Genomic DNA, 18,602 nt, shown 5'->3' on the forward strand with positions numbered 1-18,602 from the left:
CTAGTGATAGACACAGCTAAGCAATCCCACAACAAATGGATCAGATCTAAGCTCTGCAGTCCTGCAACACTCTGTGAATGGTGGTGGACAATTAAACAACTCACAGGAGGAGGAAGCTCCACAAATATCCCCATCCTCAAGGATGGAAGAGCCCAGCACATCAGTACAAAAGATAAGGCTGAAGCAAGTTTCGCAGCAATTTCAACCAGAAGTGCCGAGTGGATGATCCATTCCTCTTCCAGTAGTCCCCAGCATTACAAATACCAGTCTTCAGCCAATTGGATTCTCTCCATGAGATAGCAAGAAGTGGTTGGAGACACTGGATATTGCAAAGGCTATGGGTCCTAACAACATTCTGGCAACAGTACTGAAGAATTATGCTCCAGAACATACCAGTGTTGTACCTGTATGGGGGAGGTATCATCCCGACCATGTGGAAAATTGTCCAGTATGTCCTGTACACACAAAGTAGGACAAATTCAACCCAGCCAATTACTGCCCCATCAGTCTACTATTGATCAGTAAAGTGATGGAACATGTCATCAGCAGTGCTATCATGCAGCACCTGCTCAGTGACGCCCAGTTTAGGCTCCACCAGGGCCACTTAGGTCCTGATCACATTACAGCCTTGGTTCAAACATAGACAAGAGCTGAATCCCAGAAGTGCGGTGAGAGTGACAGCCTTTGATATCAAGGCTACATTCGACTGAGCATGGCATCAAAGAGCCCTAGCAAAACTGGAATCAATGGGTATCAGGTGGCAAAATCTCTGGTGGTTGGAGTCATACCTGACACAGAGGAAGATTGTTGTGGTTGTGTGTGGTCAATCAACTCAGCTCCAGGACATCTCAGCAGGAATTCCTCAGGGTCATGCCCGAGGCCCAACCATCTTCAGCTGCTTCATCAATGACCTTCACTCCATCATAAGGTCAGAAGTGGGGATATTCGTCGATGCTTGCACAATGTTCAGCACCATTCGTGACTCCTGAGATACTGAAGCAGCCCATGTTCACATGCAACAAGATCTGGACAACATCCAGGCATGGGCTCACAAGTGGCAAGTGACATTTGTGCCAGGCAAGTGACATTTGTGCCAGGCAAATGCCAGGCTAGACCATCACCAATAAGAAACAATCTGACCACGGCCTCTTGACAGTCAATGGTGTAACCGTCACTGAATCCCCCACTTTCAACATCTTGCGGTATACCATTGACCAGACATTCAACTGGACTCACCACATGAACACTGGCTACAAGAGCAGTCCAGAAGTTGGGAATATTGCAGCAAGTAACTCACCACCTGACTCTGTAAGGCCTGTCCACCATCTACAAGGCATAAGTCAGGAGTGTGATGGAATACTCCCCACTTGTCTGGATAAGTGCAGCCCCAACAACACTCAAGCTTCACACCACCTGGGAGAAGGCAGCCTGCTTGATTGGCACTACATCCACAAGCATTCACTCCCTCCACCACCAATGCTCAGTAGCAGCAATGCGTACTATATACAAGATGCACTGCAGAAATTCACCAAAGATCCTCAGACAGCACCTTCCAAACGCATCAGAGATAATGGGAACTGCAGATTCTGGAGAATCCAAAATAACAAAGTGTGGAGCCAGATGAACACAGCAGGCCAAGCAGCATCTCAGGAGCGCAAAAGCTGACGTTTCGGGCCTAGATCCTTCTTCAGAGAGGGGGGATGGGGGGAGGGTTCTGGAATAAATAGGGAGAGAGAGGGAGGCGGACCGAAGATGGAGAGAAAAGAAGATAGGTGGAGAGGAGAGTATAGGTGGGGAGGTAGGGAGGGGATAGGTCAGTCCAGGGAAGACGGACAGGTCAAGGAGGTGGGATGAAGGGATGGGTGAGAAGAAGAGCAGGTTAGGGAGGCAGAGACAGGCTGGGCTGGTTTTGGGATGCAGTGGTCAGGGTGGGGGGTGGAAGAGCTGGGCTGGTTGTGTGATGCAGTGGGGGGAGGGGACGAACTGGGCTGGTTTTGTGATGCGGTGGGGGAAGGGGAGATTTTGAAGATCTTGACCTGTCTGTCTGTCCTGGACTGACCTATCCCCTCCCTACCTCCCCACCTATACTCTCCTCTCCACCTATCTTCTTTGCTCTCCATCTTCGGTCCGCCTCCCCCTCTCTCCCTTTTTATTCCAGAACCCTCTCCCCATCCTCCTCTGATGAAGGGTCTAGGCCCGAAACGTCAGCTTTTGTGCTCCTGATATGCTGCTTGGCCTGCTGTGTTCATCCAGCTCCACACTTTGTTACCTTCCAAACGCATGACCACTTCCATCTAGAAGGGCAAGGGCATCAGACGTATGGGAGCACCACCACCTCCAAGCTTCCCTCCAAGCCACTCACCATCCTAACTTGGAAATATATTGCCATTCCTTCACTGTCACTGGGTCAAAATAGACAATAGACAGTAGGTGCTGGAGTAGGCCATCCTGGAATTCCCTCCCTAATAGCATTGTGTTTCAACTGTCAGCTGGAGGACTACGGTGATTTGAGAAAGCAGCTCACCACCACCTTCTCAAGGGCAACTGGGGATGGGCAAGAAATGCTGGCCGGCCAGCGACATCCACATCCCACAAACGAATAAAAGAAAGCACTGGTATGCTCCACTCACCATTCAGTATTTCAACCTTAGCACTGATATCTGGAATGCTGTATTTAGCATATCTCTTGGCAGTGATTTCTGCAACTGTCCACTTGTATATCCTACCCCAGCACTGATATCTGCTCTCCACTCAGTATTTCAACCTCAACACTGAAATCTGCCATACTCAAAAAAAAACGAAAGAATTGCCGATGCTGTGAATCAGGAACAAAAACTAAGTTGCTGCAAAAGCGCCATTAGGTGATGACATCTATGAAAGGAAGAAGAGTTAACATTTCCGGTCTGGTGACCTTTCTTCAGAACTGATGGTGACTCCACTCTCCACTCAAAGCCAGTTTCCACAACCCACAACCCTGCACTGATATCCTGGAACCTCTGCCAAGTGTTTCTCTGCCAGCACTGAGATCCCAAATTATTCACTCAGTGTATGGAGCCCACATGGATTGCTCTGGCACTTATCAACATCAACATTAACATCAACATCAGTATCAGTGAGCTAGTCCAAAGACTGTTTTGTTGGTACTGGAGTAGCAATCATCTGCCCTGAACTCACTTTTCAATTTAATTTAACCTACTTGAGGAGAGACTTGTGCTATTAATGCTGAATATCACCTTCATAAACTCCTAATTTCAAAACAAACTCCAGTAAGATTTCGAGCAGTGCACGAGACTGTTCCAGTTAATCAAAGATTGATAACGACAGGCATTCCCATAATATGCTCCACTTCATTTGTCATCGACATGATTTTTTAAATTTCAAAGAACCATTAGAATTTGCCATTATTGTTATGTGATAGTGAGTTGGCTTCACCACACACTTCAATGCAAGTGAACACATTTTGCCCATAAAGACGTACCTTGTAAAGAAAAATACATCTTCTATGATTCGAATAAGACTATAAACTCTTGATGTGGTTCAGAAATATTAGCAATGGTCTTTTTGGCTGCCGCACAGACATTCCATCCGTTCAAAAGAAAAATGTATTACGTAAAGAACTCTGTTTTGCTTTTCAAAGGCAAATCATACAATTTTTCCAGCTGCCTTAGATGTTTTTGAAGCCCAGCTGTGGGTGTGTCTGTGTGCTAGCGTGATGTTATCACGACTAAAATCTATTCTCTCTTTAGTTAAACTATTTCTATACATTACGGAAGCTGTATAGAAATCTAGAACCTTTGAAGACATTGCGATATGTCTGTCTGGCAATGTTGTGTTTGCCAGGTTGAATAAGCAGTAGTGATGTTACCTCTGCTGAAGCTCCCTAGCAGATATTTGAGCACATTAAAATCTAGGCTGATCCTTCAGTACAGAGGATGGGTTGCATTGTCAGAGATATTGTCTTTCTTTCATTTGCAGTTATATGATCCTTGCCTCCTCAGTTGATGTAATTGATTTCATTGTACTAATTCACAGTGGAGGTGGCTTGTTCCCACTGTCGTTCTCAATATTTATTCCTCAACTTGATCAGCAAAACAGATTGACGAATGATCATGGGAGTTATCCCAGTATGTTGACCTCGATCACAGAGCAAGATTATGCAATCAATTATATAATTGCTGGCTGACTCTCATGCTTTGGGACTGCACTTAATGAGGTGCTGTCTGTTAGGCAGCATGTTAAAGATCCCATGGTCCTATTTGTATCATTTCCTTCAACCAACAACTTCACATCTGTATCAAACAGTAATTCAACTCATTGCTATTTGTGGAAATTTTCTGTGTTTTACATTTTGACTCTAACTACATTTGAGTAGCTCATTGTATGGAACTGATTATATGCAGTTTGATTCATGATGAGCTAATCAGTTACGTTTTCAAAAAAGACGAAACTACTGTGATCCTTCGTTGGAGGTGGTTGAATGTGATGACAGATCATTTTCTTTTAAAAACTATCAACTTATTCCTTTTCCTACCTGTCCGCAGTGCTTTATCTTGGTAGTTTCCTTTCTTTGCTTCCGTAATGATATCCAACCACATGATCCCACAGTGCATTGCTTCAACCAAAGTCTATTGATGTCTTACGGTCTCTGTTTTCCTGCTGAGTGTTGCTGTATATCTGAAGGCTAATGGGACTAGACTTTTGACCTTATTACCAACATCTCCACGTAGGAGACAGAGGGTGGTAGTGGAGGATTGTTTTTCAGACTGGTGGCTTGAAACCAGCAGTGTACCACAAGAATTGGTGCGGTGTCCACTGCTATTTTGTCATTTATATAAAATGATTTGGATGTGAATATAGGAGGTACGTTTAGTAAGTTTACAGATGACACCAACATTGGATCCAAGGTGGACAGCGAAGAAGGTTACCCAAGAATACAACAGGGCCTTGATCAGCAGGCTGATGGGCTGAGGAGTGGCAAATGAAGTTTAATCTAGGTAAATGTGAGGTGCTGTGTTATGGTAGGGCAAATCAGGCCAGAACTCCTACGCCTGGAAAGTGTTGCCAAATAGAGAAACCTTGGAGTGCAGGTTCATGGTTCCTTGAAAGTGGAATCTCAGGTAAACAAGGTAGTGAGGAAGTCATTTGGTATGCCTTTATTGATCAGTACATTGAGAATAGGAGTTTAGAGGTCATGTTGTGACTGAACAGGATATTAGTGAGGCCACTTTTGGAACACTGCGTTCAATTTTTGTCTCCCTGCTATAGGAAAGATGTTGTTAAACCTGAGAGGGTTCAGAAAAGATGTACAAAGATGTTGCCGGGGTTGGAGAGTTTCAGATGTAGGGAGAGGCTGAACAGGCTGGGGCTGTTTTTCCTTGGAGTGTCAGAGTCAGAGGATGATACTAAAGAAGTTTATAAAATCATGAGGGTCATTGGTAGGGCAAATAGCTAAGGCCTTTTCCCCAGGGTAGGGGAGTCCAAAACTGGAGGACATAGGTTTAAGGTGAATGGGGAAAGATTGAAAAGGGCCTTAAGGAGAAGCTTTTTCATGCAGAGTGTGGTGCGTGTCTGGAATGAATTACAATTATATTTAAAAGGCATCTGGCTGGGTATGTGAATAGGAAGGGTTTAGAGGGATATGGGACTAGATTAATTTAGGATAAATGGAGGGTCTGTTTCCATACTGTGCATCTCTAACTCTGAGTCTATAAAATTGGCCAGTAGTTTTTCTATCAATAACACAGTGTGGAGCTTGAGAAACGCAGCAGGCCAGGCTGCATAAGAGGAGCAGAAAAGCTGATGTTTCGGGTTGGGACGCTTCTGGGCATTTCTGCCTCCAGCATCAGCAGTTCTTATGATCTGAGTATTTTTTTCTACTTTGACATTTGCTAATACCTGGCATTATGTAACAAGAGGAAGTTAGACAGCCGAAGTGTGTTTGCTGTACCTTAGAGGAGTGAGTGGCGATTTGATTGAAACATAAGATCCTGAAGGGTCTTGTGAACGTGATGTGGAGAAGATATTTCCTCTTGTGGGTAAGCTTAGAACAAGGAGTAGCTGTTTAAAAATGGCCGTTTAAAACAGGGATGAAGCAAATCTGTTTTCTTTGAGGATCATGAGTCTTTGAAGCTCCCATCCTGAAATGGCGGTGGAAGCAGAGTCTTTGAATATTTTAAAGGTAGAGGATAGATGGATACTCGTTAAGCAAAGGAATGAAAGACTGTCTAGCGTAGGCAAGAATGAGGATTTGAAGTTATTCAGATCAGTTGGAATCCTATTGAATATGGAGGAGCCATGATAGGCTCAGTGCCCTGCTCTTGCTCCTTTGTTAATGTGTTCGTCACATACAGCTTCTGTCCTGCGAGGTGCTATAAGTGCTCCGACTACAGTGAAGAAAAATGAGTACTTCTCTTCAGTTTTTTGAGCTGAAGCTTTTGTGAAATACATGTAATTATTGGCAAAGATCTCTAATGGTGTGTTTGTTATCCTACAGTGCGTAAGACAAAAGATGTCAGTTTCCTCCTTGTGGACAATTAATGAATGGAAAAACGAAGGCCCTGTATTGCAGGGCATGTTTTGTACCTTTTGAATCCTTGGGTATGTGATAAACTTGCTGCAAAAAAAAATCTTGAAAGATGTCTGAGGTTTGGGTGGTTTTGATCCATCCCTTTTAATCCTGCCCACCCAGGATTGATTCCTTTAACTTAAACTAATGTTATTTCTTTGTTGTAACATGTGTGTTCTCTCCTTTGCCAATCTAAATTCAGCTTGACAGAAAAAATTGCCTCTCTTCCTTTGTGAAATGCAGGTTCTCTTCCCATTACTGTGTTAATTTACAGTGCAGAGATTTTTTTGGTTGCGCAAAACTTCATGCAATTTCCTATAATGCTTGAGACCAAATGATGGCTAAATAGAATTGCATCCAGTCATGAGATTGAAATGTGCACCTGCATCTCCCTATTTGCTGATAAATTGGCTGGTGTGTTCAGGAACTAAGCTATTTATTCAGTAAGCTATTATCGTCAAGTTCTTTTTAAATTAGGTGTATGTGGGTGGGTCAAAGAACAGTCAATAGCATTTGGAGCAGCTTTCTTCAGGTGTACGGGGGAAAATGGTACAAAAACATATTTCTTAAAACAGTTTCTGATGACAGTTTTTGTTGCTAGTTTTTATACTACTGTGCAGCACAATCAATAACTTGCTGAAGATAGTAAAATTGGTCTCCCTACAGACCAGTGAAATGTAGATCCTTCTCACTGCCTCTGGGGCACAGTCATAGGCTGTCTTCTGAATCTCAACAGCTAACAGACGGTTGGTACTTGGATATTTATCAGAGAAAGTTGCTATTAAAGTTATATCAGATCATGGGGTGAGCTGAGGGTCACTTGGGCCACTTGTTCTGATGCAGGTTTTCCTTAGTCAACTTATTCTAATAGCAGCAGTTAAAATCAAAGGAATCTGAAGGAGGACTTAAAATGTTAACTCTGTTTCATTCACCATGAGTGATGCCAGAGCTGCTGAGTTTCTCCAGCACCCTGTGGATGGTGGTGATCTGAGTGAAAAAATAATATTTTGCTATGACTTGCCACAAGGTGAAGATAAGTGTTCAGGCAGGGTAGAGTTGCAGTGTCGAAATTGAAGCTCTTTTTCCTGTTGTTTGCATACTGTCTTTTTCATACCTTGGCCTCATATATGTGTGTGATGGGTGGCTTGAATTAGATGTGCTGTGCCTGCAAGTAAATGCAGCCTGCGAAACATGATTTTACATTGTATTGCATTATTAGCTGATGGATTTTACTGATTTTACAAAGTTTTTCTGATTAGTAATCAATTTATTCAGTTACGAAGTCTGTTACCTCAATCACATTTGTTAGTTTGCTCTTTTTCTATCTCAAGGGCTATCAATTGGAAGTTGACCAATTCCACCTCCCAAAATCTCAATGTTCTTTTCTAGAAATCCTCCAGGACAGGGTACCCTTCAAAACTGTGACGTAATCTGTGTCCTTTGTGGCACATCTGCAGTATTATCACTTAGTGTGCAGTTGCCCAAAAACAAGCTTTTTGACCAACCGCCGAATCATAACAAGCAACCACTTTTAACACTCATGACTATTTCACATGCCTTTTGATTTGCAATGAAGCTTATTGCATCATATATCTTACCAGCATGATTGCTAACTATAAACTGCTTAGGTTTCTGATTGAACAAAGAAAATTACAGCACAGGACCAGGCCCTTCGGCCCTCCAAGCCTGCACCGATCGAGATCCTCTGTATGACCTGTATTCTATTTTCTAAGGGTCTGTGTCCATTTGCTCCCTGCCCATCCATGTATCTGTCCAAGTATATCTTAAAAGCCACTAACGTGTCTGCGTCCACCACCTCTGCTGGCAACGCGTTCCAGGCACCCACCACCCTCTGTGTAAAGAACTTTCCACGCATATCTCCCTTAAACTTCCCTCCTCTCACTTTGAACTCTGTGGAACACCACTGGTCACAGGTATCCAATTTGAGAAACTCCCTTCTACTACTACTACTCTCTGTGTCCTGTTGCCTAGCCAGTTTTTTTTATCCATCTAGCTAGCACACCCTCGACCCCATGTGACTTTACTTTCTCCATCAGCCTGCCATGGGGAACCTTATCAAACGCCTTACTGACAGAATCCTGAATCATGTATATGACATCTACAGCCTTTCCCTCATCCATCAACTTTGTCACGCCTTCAAAGAATTCTGTTAAGTTGGTAAGACATGACCTTCCCTGCACAAAACCATGTTGCCTATCACTGATAAGCCCATTTTCTTGCAAATGCGAATAGATCCTATCCCTCAGTATCTTTTCCAGTAGATTCCCTACCACTGACGTCAGGCTCACCGGTCGATAATTACCTGGATTATCCTTGCTACCCTTCTTAAACAAGGGGACAACATTAGCAAGTTTCCAGTCCTCCGGGACGTCACCCATGTCTAAGGATGCTGCAAAGATATCTGTTAAGGCCCCGGCTATTTCCCCTCTAGCTTCCCTCAGTTCCCTGGGATAGATCCATCCGGACCTGGGTACTTGTCCACCTTAATGTCTTTTAGGATACCCAACACTTCCTCCTTCCTTATGTCAACTTGACCTAGAGTAAGCAAACATCTATCCCTAACCTCAACATCTGTCATGTCCCTCTCCTTGGTGAATACCGATGCAAAGTACTCGTTAAGAATGTTGCCCATTTTCTCTGACTCAGTGCATAACTTTCCTTCTTTGTCCTTAAGTGGACCAATCCTTTCTCTAGTTACCCTCTTGCTCTTTTTATATGAATAAAAGGCTTGACTGATTGCATATCAATCAAATATGAGCTGATCTAGAAATAGGCTACATTGGTGTAGGATGGATATTGTAATGGTGACAGCCAGAACAAGGGGAGACATGTCAGGAGCTTGCAACACCTCCATTTTAATAAGAAATGTCCCTGTTTTCAGGCCCTTTAATGCGCTTCAGACTTCTAGTTTTACAGTTTGGGTTTTTTTGTCTGTAGTAACGTTTTTCACACTTTTCCAATGATAACCCCCGTCGACATGAAGATTTGGACTTTAGCAAAGCTTGAATGGAACAACCCTGAAGTTAAGAATGTACTAGACATGAATGGTGGCTGTGAATCAGCTATTTGATCCCTGCAAATTTTGACCAGCATCCTGTTCAGTGTATACACTGGAGTACGACAAAGGCCGGACTGCTTTGATTTTTGCTCCCCTTCTACCCATTCCTGCATTCAAACGGAGACTGAATCATTGTATATGGCCCACTGGCATTGGAATCTAGATTGGAAATAAGTCTGGGACTTTGCAGTGTTTCATAATATGGCCTGTCCCTGGCCACCTGGAGCAGTCAGTTTTATATCATTGACCCCAAAGAACTCTGAATTCCATTCTTTGATCTACCATCACCAGTACATACTGGATCATCCTGTTCTCTTTGCAATCCCAAATCTCAAATGATTTGACTGGCCCAAGAACATGCCTGAAATTCAAGCCTACATTGAAGATCTTGCTTTGTTTTAGTAAGACTACAAAACAATACCTTGGCAATCCTAAGCTCATTGTTCGATGGAGATTAGTCAATCACATACCGCTGACTATAACTTGGCACCAAATCAGTGATTGCAAGATTGGTGTGTGACTCGAAGGACTCAATGAGTAAGTGAGAGGAGTACAGTAGCCATTTGTCTGATTTTTATACTGAACAATCTGGTTTCTAGCTTGTCTGTCTGCTGTCCAGAGATTTTATTTTGGGCTCACTAAGACTGGAAGTGGTGACTGCGAAGAGCAGAATTATCCCTGTCTAACACTGCCAATTATGTACCTCTGAGAATGTGTGTTTTGCCCTCTGAACAGCATGTAGCAGCAGAAAAGACTAAGAAGTGACTTTTTTGAGATGTTTAAAATTATGAACAACTTTGACAGGGTAACGAAGGATGCTCTGCCTCCCAGTTACTGACATAACAAAAATTCTTCAAAATTGTTAGCAAGATAGCTAAGATTGGGATGAGGAATAACATCTTTACTCAGTTGTTAGGATTTGGAATGTACTTTCCGGGACAGTGTTGTAGATAGAATTCAGGGGAAGTTTCAAAAGAGAGCTCTGTGTCCATGTGAAAGTGATGAATTCAGGCGTCCTGGAGGTAGGGCTGGAAAGTGGGACTAGCTGAGTAATTCTTTCAGGAACCAGTACAGACATGATGGGTCAAAAGGCCACATTCTGTTGCATAAAATTCTATGATTAGACTCAGAAGTCTCAATCTTTGGAATGTGTCGTTATGGATAAGAAACCAGTATTCTTCTTGGGCATTTTTCCCTTATCCCTATTCTTACCTTCCATTGTCCATAAACTTGGTGTCATCAAAAATACTACTTCCAGCTTGCACCAAATCCAGTTCTCTCTTCGTTTTGTATTTAGGCCCATAAATCACCTTGCCTCTTTCAAGTTCTTTAACTGACCCTACACTACATCCACTCTTGTACGCTTTAATGTTGGTAACTTCAGTGGACCGGTATTCCAGAGACGAGTTTGAATCCCACCGTAACAGTTGAGGGAATTTAAATTCAGCTATTTTAGGAAAATAAAACTAGTCTCATCTAAGATGATAGTGAAACTACTGAATTGTGGTACAAACCCACTGGATTCGCTCGTGACCTTCAGGGAGATCTGCCATCCTTACCCAGCATGGCTTATGTGTGACTAGCTCATAAGTGACTTTGGAAATGGGCTGGCAAGTCACTCAGTGGTATTAAACTGCCATGTAAAAAAGTCAGTTCAGATAACTGACCAAATCACCCAAAGGGTGGCAATATAGCTCGGTGGTTAGCATTGCTGTCACACAGCGACTGGGACCTGGGTTTGATTCAAGGTTCGGGTGACTGTATAGAGTTAGTACATCTTCCCCACGTCTCCATGGGTTCCCTGGTGCTCCAGTTTCCTCCCACCGCCCAGAAATTTGCAGGTTAGTTGGATTGGTCGTATTAAAACTGTCTGTCGTGTTCAGGGATGTGCAGATGAAGTGGATTAACCATGGAAAATGTAGGGTTATGGGGATAGGGTAGGGTGATGGGTCTTGGTGGAATGCTTTACAGAGGGCCCATGTGGACTTGATGGACTGAATGACCTGCTTCTATGATTCTGCATCAAGCATCAACCTTCATACCAGAACCTGTATGGGTGTACCCTTGCAGAGGCTTACAATGTCACGAGGGGCATGGATTGGGTAAGTAGTCAAGGTGGCTTCCTTGGGATAGAGAAGTCAAAAGCTAAAGGGCATAGGTTTAATTGAGAGAGGAAAGATTTAAAAGGGGCCTGAGGGGCAACTTTGTCATGCAGAAGGTGGTGTGTGTATGGAATGAGCTGCCAGAGGAAGTGGTGGAGCTTGGTATGATTACAACATTTAAAAGGCATCTGGATGGGTATATGAATAGGAAGGGTTTAGAGTGATGTGGGCCAAATGCTGGCAAATGGGACTGGATTTATTTAGGATATCTACTTGGCATGGACGAGTTGGACCGAAGGGTCTGGATCTGTGTTATATATCTCTTTGGCTGTATAACAAAGTTGTATTCGCTTCATCATAGCTTACAACTAATTTCCTAGACTCTTCTGTTAACATCCCTAGATATGTTGTCCCCCAAGAGGACTCAACCAGCAGAGGTGGCCACAGTCCTTTAGAATTAGGAAAGTAACCGTAGAAGTTCTCAAACCTGACTGACGATTCAGTCTTCTCCTGTCAAGTTAAAAATAGGCAAGGATACCTTCTATTGATTCCCAGCTAACACCCTAGCTCCAACTTGACACTGGTAGACACACTAAGGATATCAAAGGCACAGGCCATACTGAGGATAGGGGACTTCAGCACCTGTCACTAGCTCTGGTTTTTTAGTATCTTGAGCAACTGTGCTGGCCAAGTCTAGGAGGACACATCTGTCAGAATGGCCCCTTAACAGGTGAGAAAGCCAGCAAGAGACAAAAGCTATCTGACTTCTCTTCTACCAAATTACATGGCACGCACACACACACCTGCCCATGATGATATTGGACAGAACAAACCTTGAGATAAAGTCATGTCTTCATACCCTCAATAATGTCGGCCGCATTGTCTAAGCCTGCCACAGTATTAAATGGAATTGATAAAGAACATAACTCGTAATTTAAAACTGAGCATCTGTAAAAATTGCCATATCTGTGTGTGACTCAATACTGGAATATTGCAGTTTCTTTTGTGCGTAGAGTGGAGCTGAACTAGAGCAGATGAGGATGGATTGCCTGATTTTTGTAGGGGTTGCTCAGTTTTTATTGCACCTCTTTTTGTCCTACGCTGCTTATCATTTTTGCTGACCAAAGGAAATGTCACAGTAGATGAGATTGCCATGCTAGTATTCACTTTCTTGCATTTTCCTCCATCTGTGGTGGACATGTCATATTTCCTGAGGTTTGCTTTCATGGAGTCTTTGAACCTCAATCTCAGCCAACATCACAGACACTGTCCAAGTTAAAGTTTATTTATTTACAACTGAATCATTTATTCACAACTGAAGGGATTTTTTTCATCTATGCTACATGTCCATTGTGTCTGAGTTGGGCTGTTAAGAACGAGTGCTGCAATTGCAGACGTTTCTGCTCTTTGAATTACCTAAGCATTGGACACTTTGACCTCCCTGTTTGATCCCCATGACATTTCAAATGCTTCTTGTGGAGAAAGCCCATATACATAATATATCTGGTATACAAGGGCTGTTATGGCACAGTGATAGTGTCTTTACCTCTGCACCAGGAGACCTTGGTTCAAGCCACTTTGCTCCAGAGGTGTGTAACAGCATGTCTGAATATGTTGATTTAAAAGATGATCTATTTGGTGTATTAAAGGCTCTTACAGCACAGTGGAAGTGTAAGCCAGGAGCCCTGGGTTCGACTCCAATCTGCTCCAAGTGATAAAACTCTGCGCAGGTTGATATAAAAAAAATCTAGTGTATTAGCCCATCTTTCTAAGACATTTGGAGGATGGGTATTGCCAGAATTTTATTGCAAGTTTGACACTATTTCCTTCGCAGTCTCTTGTGTAAATAGGTAAGTGCTGAGCGTGATTTGCCATCTCACAGTCACTGCAGACGTCCGTGGAAATTGTGCTTCCAAAATAGGTGAGTTGTGGTGTTGATGGTTATAATAGGCGAAGTTTGGTGGTTGCTTTCTGGTTTTAAATTCATCAATGGGATGTGGACGTTGGCTGGACCAGCCTTTATTGCTCATTCCAAACTACGCTTGAGAAGGCAGTGGTGAGCTGTGTTGTGTACTTCCTTGGAAGAGCATCCCTCTCAAGCTGATGGTTTGTGTTGAGTTTTTGACTGTTTTTGAATAGTAGTTCACAATCCTTTGACACCAGGCTCACCGTGTGGCACACAGGCACAGTCATTGGCAAAAAACAATTCCCATATCACTGACATTCTAGTTCAGGATTTTGGTTGTTTTATGTTGGAGATTGCCATCTATTCTGAATTCACTGCATATTCTGTCAACATTTCCAATGTGCTCAGAAAGCATAAGAGCAAAGAGCATAAGGGTGCTGGCACTTAAGAGGAAGGATCACCAGATCCAAAACGTTAACTCTGATTTCTCTTTACAGGTGCTGCCAGACCTGCTGAGCTTTTCCAGCAACCTCTGTCTTTGTTTATGCTACCTCCCCTCTTCGCAATATTTCTTACACATCCCACAAATGAATTTTACAAAAGCAACCCCTGTCACCAAACTTCACCTGCACTACCTATCAAAAACACAGCTTGCCTGTTTTGGAAGTACAATTTTCATAAATGTCTGCACCATGGCCAGTGATTCTGACTGTCGTAACCATCGTGTAACTGCTGTGCCAAGTTTACAGCTCAATTAAGCTTTCCAAGTGTGGGTAAGGCTTTTCACAAGTCACAGAGGCCTTCGTCAGATCAATTTGCCAGAGGTGCACTGATGATGTTACCTAGCAGGGTGAAACATTTGCAATCAAACCCACCGGCTTGACAAGCATGTCTGCAACCTCAATAACTGCACAGTAGAGCCCTATCTATTTGTGACATTTTCCTTGTATTGCTGAAATAATTTGCTTTACCTGATTCTGTAATTTTTCTGGCAGTAACCATTTGGTAAATTGCCGGCCAGTTTGTGAAGTAGAATCTTACCAGCTATCACATGCTGAGAGATTCCTTTGTGGTTGTCATACAAATCTCTTGCCTTTTTTCTATGCATGAACAATTGTCTTATCCTTGAACTCCTGGGGATTGATTTTCTTTATCTCATGTTCTCTGATGCGATGGTAGAGGTTTGGAGAGCCTGGATCCCTCTGATTTGTAGATTTGTCCTGGGTCTCGTTTGATCCTGGATCCTTTTTCTTAAGAGTATGGATTTTATTTGTCAACCTGCGTAAGTGAGGATTTGCATTCCTAAAGTGCTGTATCCAGTGCTCTTGAAGTTGTCAGATGAGATTCCTATTAGTACTGAGAACAGGTCAATAACAGCAGGATGAAGGTTTTGTGAGAGACTTGGGTACATTTCTACAAGAATGCACAGTATGTAGCTTCAGCAAGCAAGTGACCTGTTGATCTTTATTACTAGGGAATTGGAGGATAAGGAAATCATGCCCCAAGCATAGGAGGCCTTGATAAGACCAACATGGAATATTGTGTTGCAGTTTTAACTTGCATATCTTAAAGAAGGATCTACCTGGAGTGGAGGTAGTTCAGTGAGGGTTCACACAGGTGATGCCTCGGATGAGAGAGGGTGGTCCTATGATGAGGAGCTGAATGACCTGGGCTCATATTCTCTGTAGTTTAGAAGAATAAGATGTGGTCTCATCGAAACTTGAAGACTGTGATTCCTCATCCCGTGGAACCTACAACCAGGGACACAATTTCAAGATAAAGGACCTAAAATTTAGGACTAAAATGAGGAGAAATTTCTTCACTCAGATGGTTATGAATCTTTGGAATTCTCCATCTCAGAGGAATTGGGGTGCTTCCTCATTTAATACCTGTAAGGCTGGGATAGATTGCCTGTTTGTCTCTGAGAATCACGGGATATGGGGAAGGGCAGGAAAATAGAGTTGCAGCCCAAGGTCAAGCATCAATCAATCAATCAATTGATGGATAGGGCAGGAACATTGGGGCAAATTGTCAACTCCTCGTGTTCGTGATATTTTTGTTTTGACCAGCAACAAAGCTGGATTTGTCCTGACCTTTAGGAATTTCACACTCATTTTTCTATTGTACATGCAGTCTTTGGGGGCAGGCCAGACTTTAACTGCATGGATTTGGCTGATGACTCAGTACAAAGACACCATGCGATGAGGCCATGACACACAGACCGAGCTCTCCCTTTCCACAATGTGAAACAATGAGCAGTGTGGTACAGGCCAGCATGTGAGCACCATATGCGCTTTTCTAGAGACAGTGTGATACTGACCCTCATTCCAGGACCAGGTACTTCCTTCCACAGTGTGCGGTATGGTACTGACCACCACACCAAGACCAGGCACTCCCTTTCCCCAGTGAAGGTGTCAGAAGGGAGGTACTGTCCAACTCGGCAAGTAAAGTGGAACCTGAGTGGATGCCGAAAATGGGTAGAATTTAATTTTACTTCAAACAAAGACAAAAGTTCGGCATAGTTGCCTTTTTTCCCGTCATCCGATAGATGTGGTTTCACCCTACACACCCGATTTGTATCCTGCTGACATTACTCATGTAAGAATAAGTATAAAATTATTCTTAAAATTATATCTAATGTTGGATTTTTAGATTCCTGGCATTTGCATTGGTGGGTAGGTGGGTCATATTAAGCTTCAATCAAAGGTAAGTTAATGCCAAGTTGTTCCATATCCTACAGGCTTTGGCGCTTACAATGGTCATGTTGTGATTTGTTTGGTGGGTACAATATGGAGCGTTCTGCTTCCATGAGCCAATAAGCCTAGCATGTTAGTAGCATCCATTTGTTCCCCTTTTAACCTGTTTTCTGCATCCTCCAAAGTTGAATTTGGCCAGTATGGGAAGTTTAGATTAGGGCTAACTAAAACAATGATAACCAAATCATTGGGTGGCACGGTGGCTCAGTGGTTAGCACTGCAGCCTCGCAGTGCTAGGGACCCGGGTTCGATTCCACCCTCGGGCAACTGTCTGCGTGGAGTTTGAACATTCTCACTGTGTCTCCGTGGGTTTCCTCCGGGTCCTCTGGTTTCCTCCCACAGTCCAAAGATGTGCAGGCTAGGTGGATTGGCCATGCTAGAAACTGTTCAAGGTTGTGTGGGTTATCGGAGGATGGGTCTGGGTGGGTTGCTTCAAGGAGCAGTGTCGACTTGTTGGGCCGAAGGGTCTGTTTCGAACACTGTAGGGAATCTAATCTAATCAAATTGCTTACTGTGTGGCTGTGATGTTGAGGCTGGATGATTGAGACTTGGCTGAAGTATATAGGGGAATGGGGAATTGCTTTCTTATGAGAAATGTATAGCGATCCAGTCTCTGAGATTCAGAAACTCTGCAATTTTGAGCTGAAATTCTAATGTGAATTGACATGACTGTGCCACCGTATGCTGCTAATTCCATTGAACTTCGGCTACATGCAGTTATTACAGTTCATTTCCCCTGGTTTGTCTTGTTCTGTGTTCATGGCAAAATATAATCCTTATCCACAGTGAAATTGTTTCTCTGTTGAGTGTTCTTGATGTTGGGAATACATAGCTGGCAAATGGCACCTATGAACCCATTATGGTGTCTAGCATAAAGAGGTTCAGGCAGGGTTGTTGTGTCTACTCTGAAAGGAATAACCCTCCACACCTTTTGGCCCAAATATTCTGACTAAGTCTGATGGATTTCTATCTAGCTAGAGCAAGATGATACAAGATGCTGAAAATATTATAATTTGAAGGAAGGAATGTGCTAAAGGTTTAAGAACGACTTCTCTTGGGAACATATTTATTTCTTGTGCAAGTTAGACAGAACTGTTGCATCAAGCCGTCTTTTACAGACCTCCTTGGTATAAAGTTAAGCTGGGTGGTACAAATTCCAAGTTCAGACCTCAGATCTCCAAACAAAACTGAAGTGGAATAACAAAGTTTATGACATGCCATGGGATTACTTTTGTGTCCTGACTGTGCCTTTGAAACCTGGACCTTGTGAAGTTGGGCGTTAATGCCTTGGCGCTGCCTTTTTCCTGCCAATTTTCACTTCCGTAGATAAGCAGTCAGAGTAATTAACTTATTCCCCAATCTGCTAAATATACTTTCCTGTTTCCAGCAGCTATTCCTGATTTTTTTTAAAAGTTAATTTCTGAAGCAACATTGACACAAATGGTGAATATCTGATTTTGGGCATATCTTCAACTGCCAATGTAATTATGTACCCACTTGTGCGTAAGGTTATTATTGAGTGAAGCAATTAATTCATCCAGACATAGGAATGAATTGTTTTAAATCTGACTTGCCCCACTTTTATAAATCATGAGAACTACTGTTTTCTCTCATTTTGTTACGATAGTCATTGCCTTACCAATATACATCCAGGGAATGTTATCCTGACGTTGTTCACTCTTTGCCTTCCTACAGACCATAGAATCCAACTGGAGATGTGGGAGACACAACCTTCAGAGAATCCAGTGTCGATCGGAGAATAGCAAAGGAGTTTACTGTCTGCAGTATGATGATGAGAAGATAATTAGTGGTCTCAGAGATAACTCAATCAAAGTGAGTATTTTTATCAGAGTGTTCTCTTGCCTCTCAAAATGGCAATTCCAATAAACAAAAGTAGCACACCCATTGCCAGTTCTGACAAGTAATGTTGGACCGGAAACCGGCCTTGTTTCTCTTGATACGTGTGCTGCCAGACCTGCCGAGTTTTTCCAACACTTTGTTTACATATAAATGTTAATAAATTCATTGTGATTTTATTTCCCCTGCAGAATATTGATATGAATATTCTTTTCTCTGGTATTTTAGTGTCACTTGAGTTTCTTGCTCCTTGTTCAGCTGCCTGCTTTGTCAAGCTAGCAGAATTTGAGTTTTGATGTTAGTCCAGTTAATTTGGACTGCAAAGTTGACTTTTATG

The 18,602-nt window shown here is 42.8% G+C and overlaps 1 protein-coding gene across 5 annotated transcripts in view; it reads left to right on the forward strand.

The window, feature by feature from the left end:
* The window catches only part of LOC125458364 (F-box/WD repeat-containing protein 11), a 230,917-nt gene that overhangs the window by 177,796 nt on the left and 34,519 nt on the right, over positions 1-18,602 (forward strand). For all 5 annotated transcript variants that reach the window (XM_048543600.2, XM_048543601.2, XM_059650768.1 and 2 more), the window contains one exon: positions 18,104-18,241. In XM_048543600.2, the coding sequence (XP_048399557.2) occupies positions 18,104-18,241 (138 nt within the window). The remainder of the gene's footprint in view (positions 1-18,103; positions 18,242-18,602) is intronic.

Source organism: Stegostoma tigrinum, chromosome 13 (genome assembly GCF_030684315.1).
Source record: "Stegostoma tigrinum isolate sSteTig4 chromosome 13, sSteTig4.hap1, whole genome shotgun sequence".
Classification (NCBI taxonomy): domain Eukaryota; kingdom Metazoa; phylum Chordata; class Chondrichthyes; order Orectolobiformes; family Stegostomatidae; genus Stegostoma; species Stegostoma tigrinum.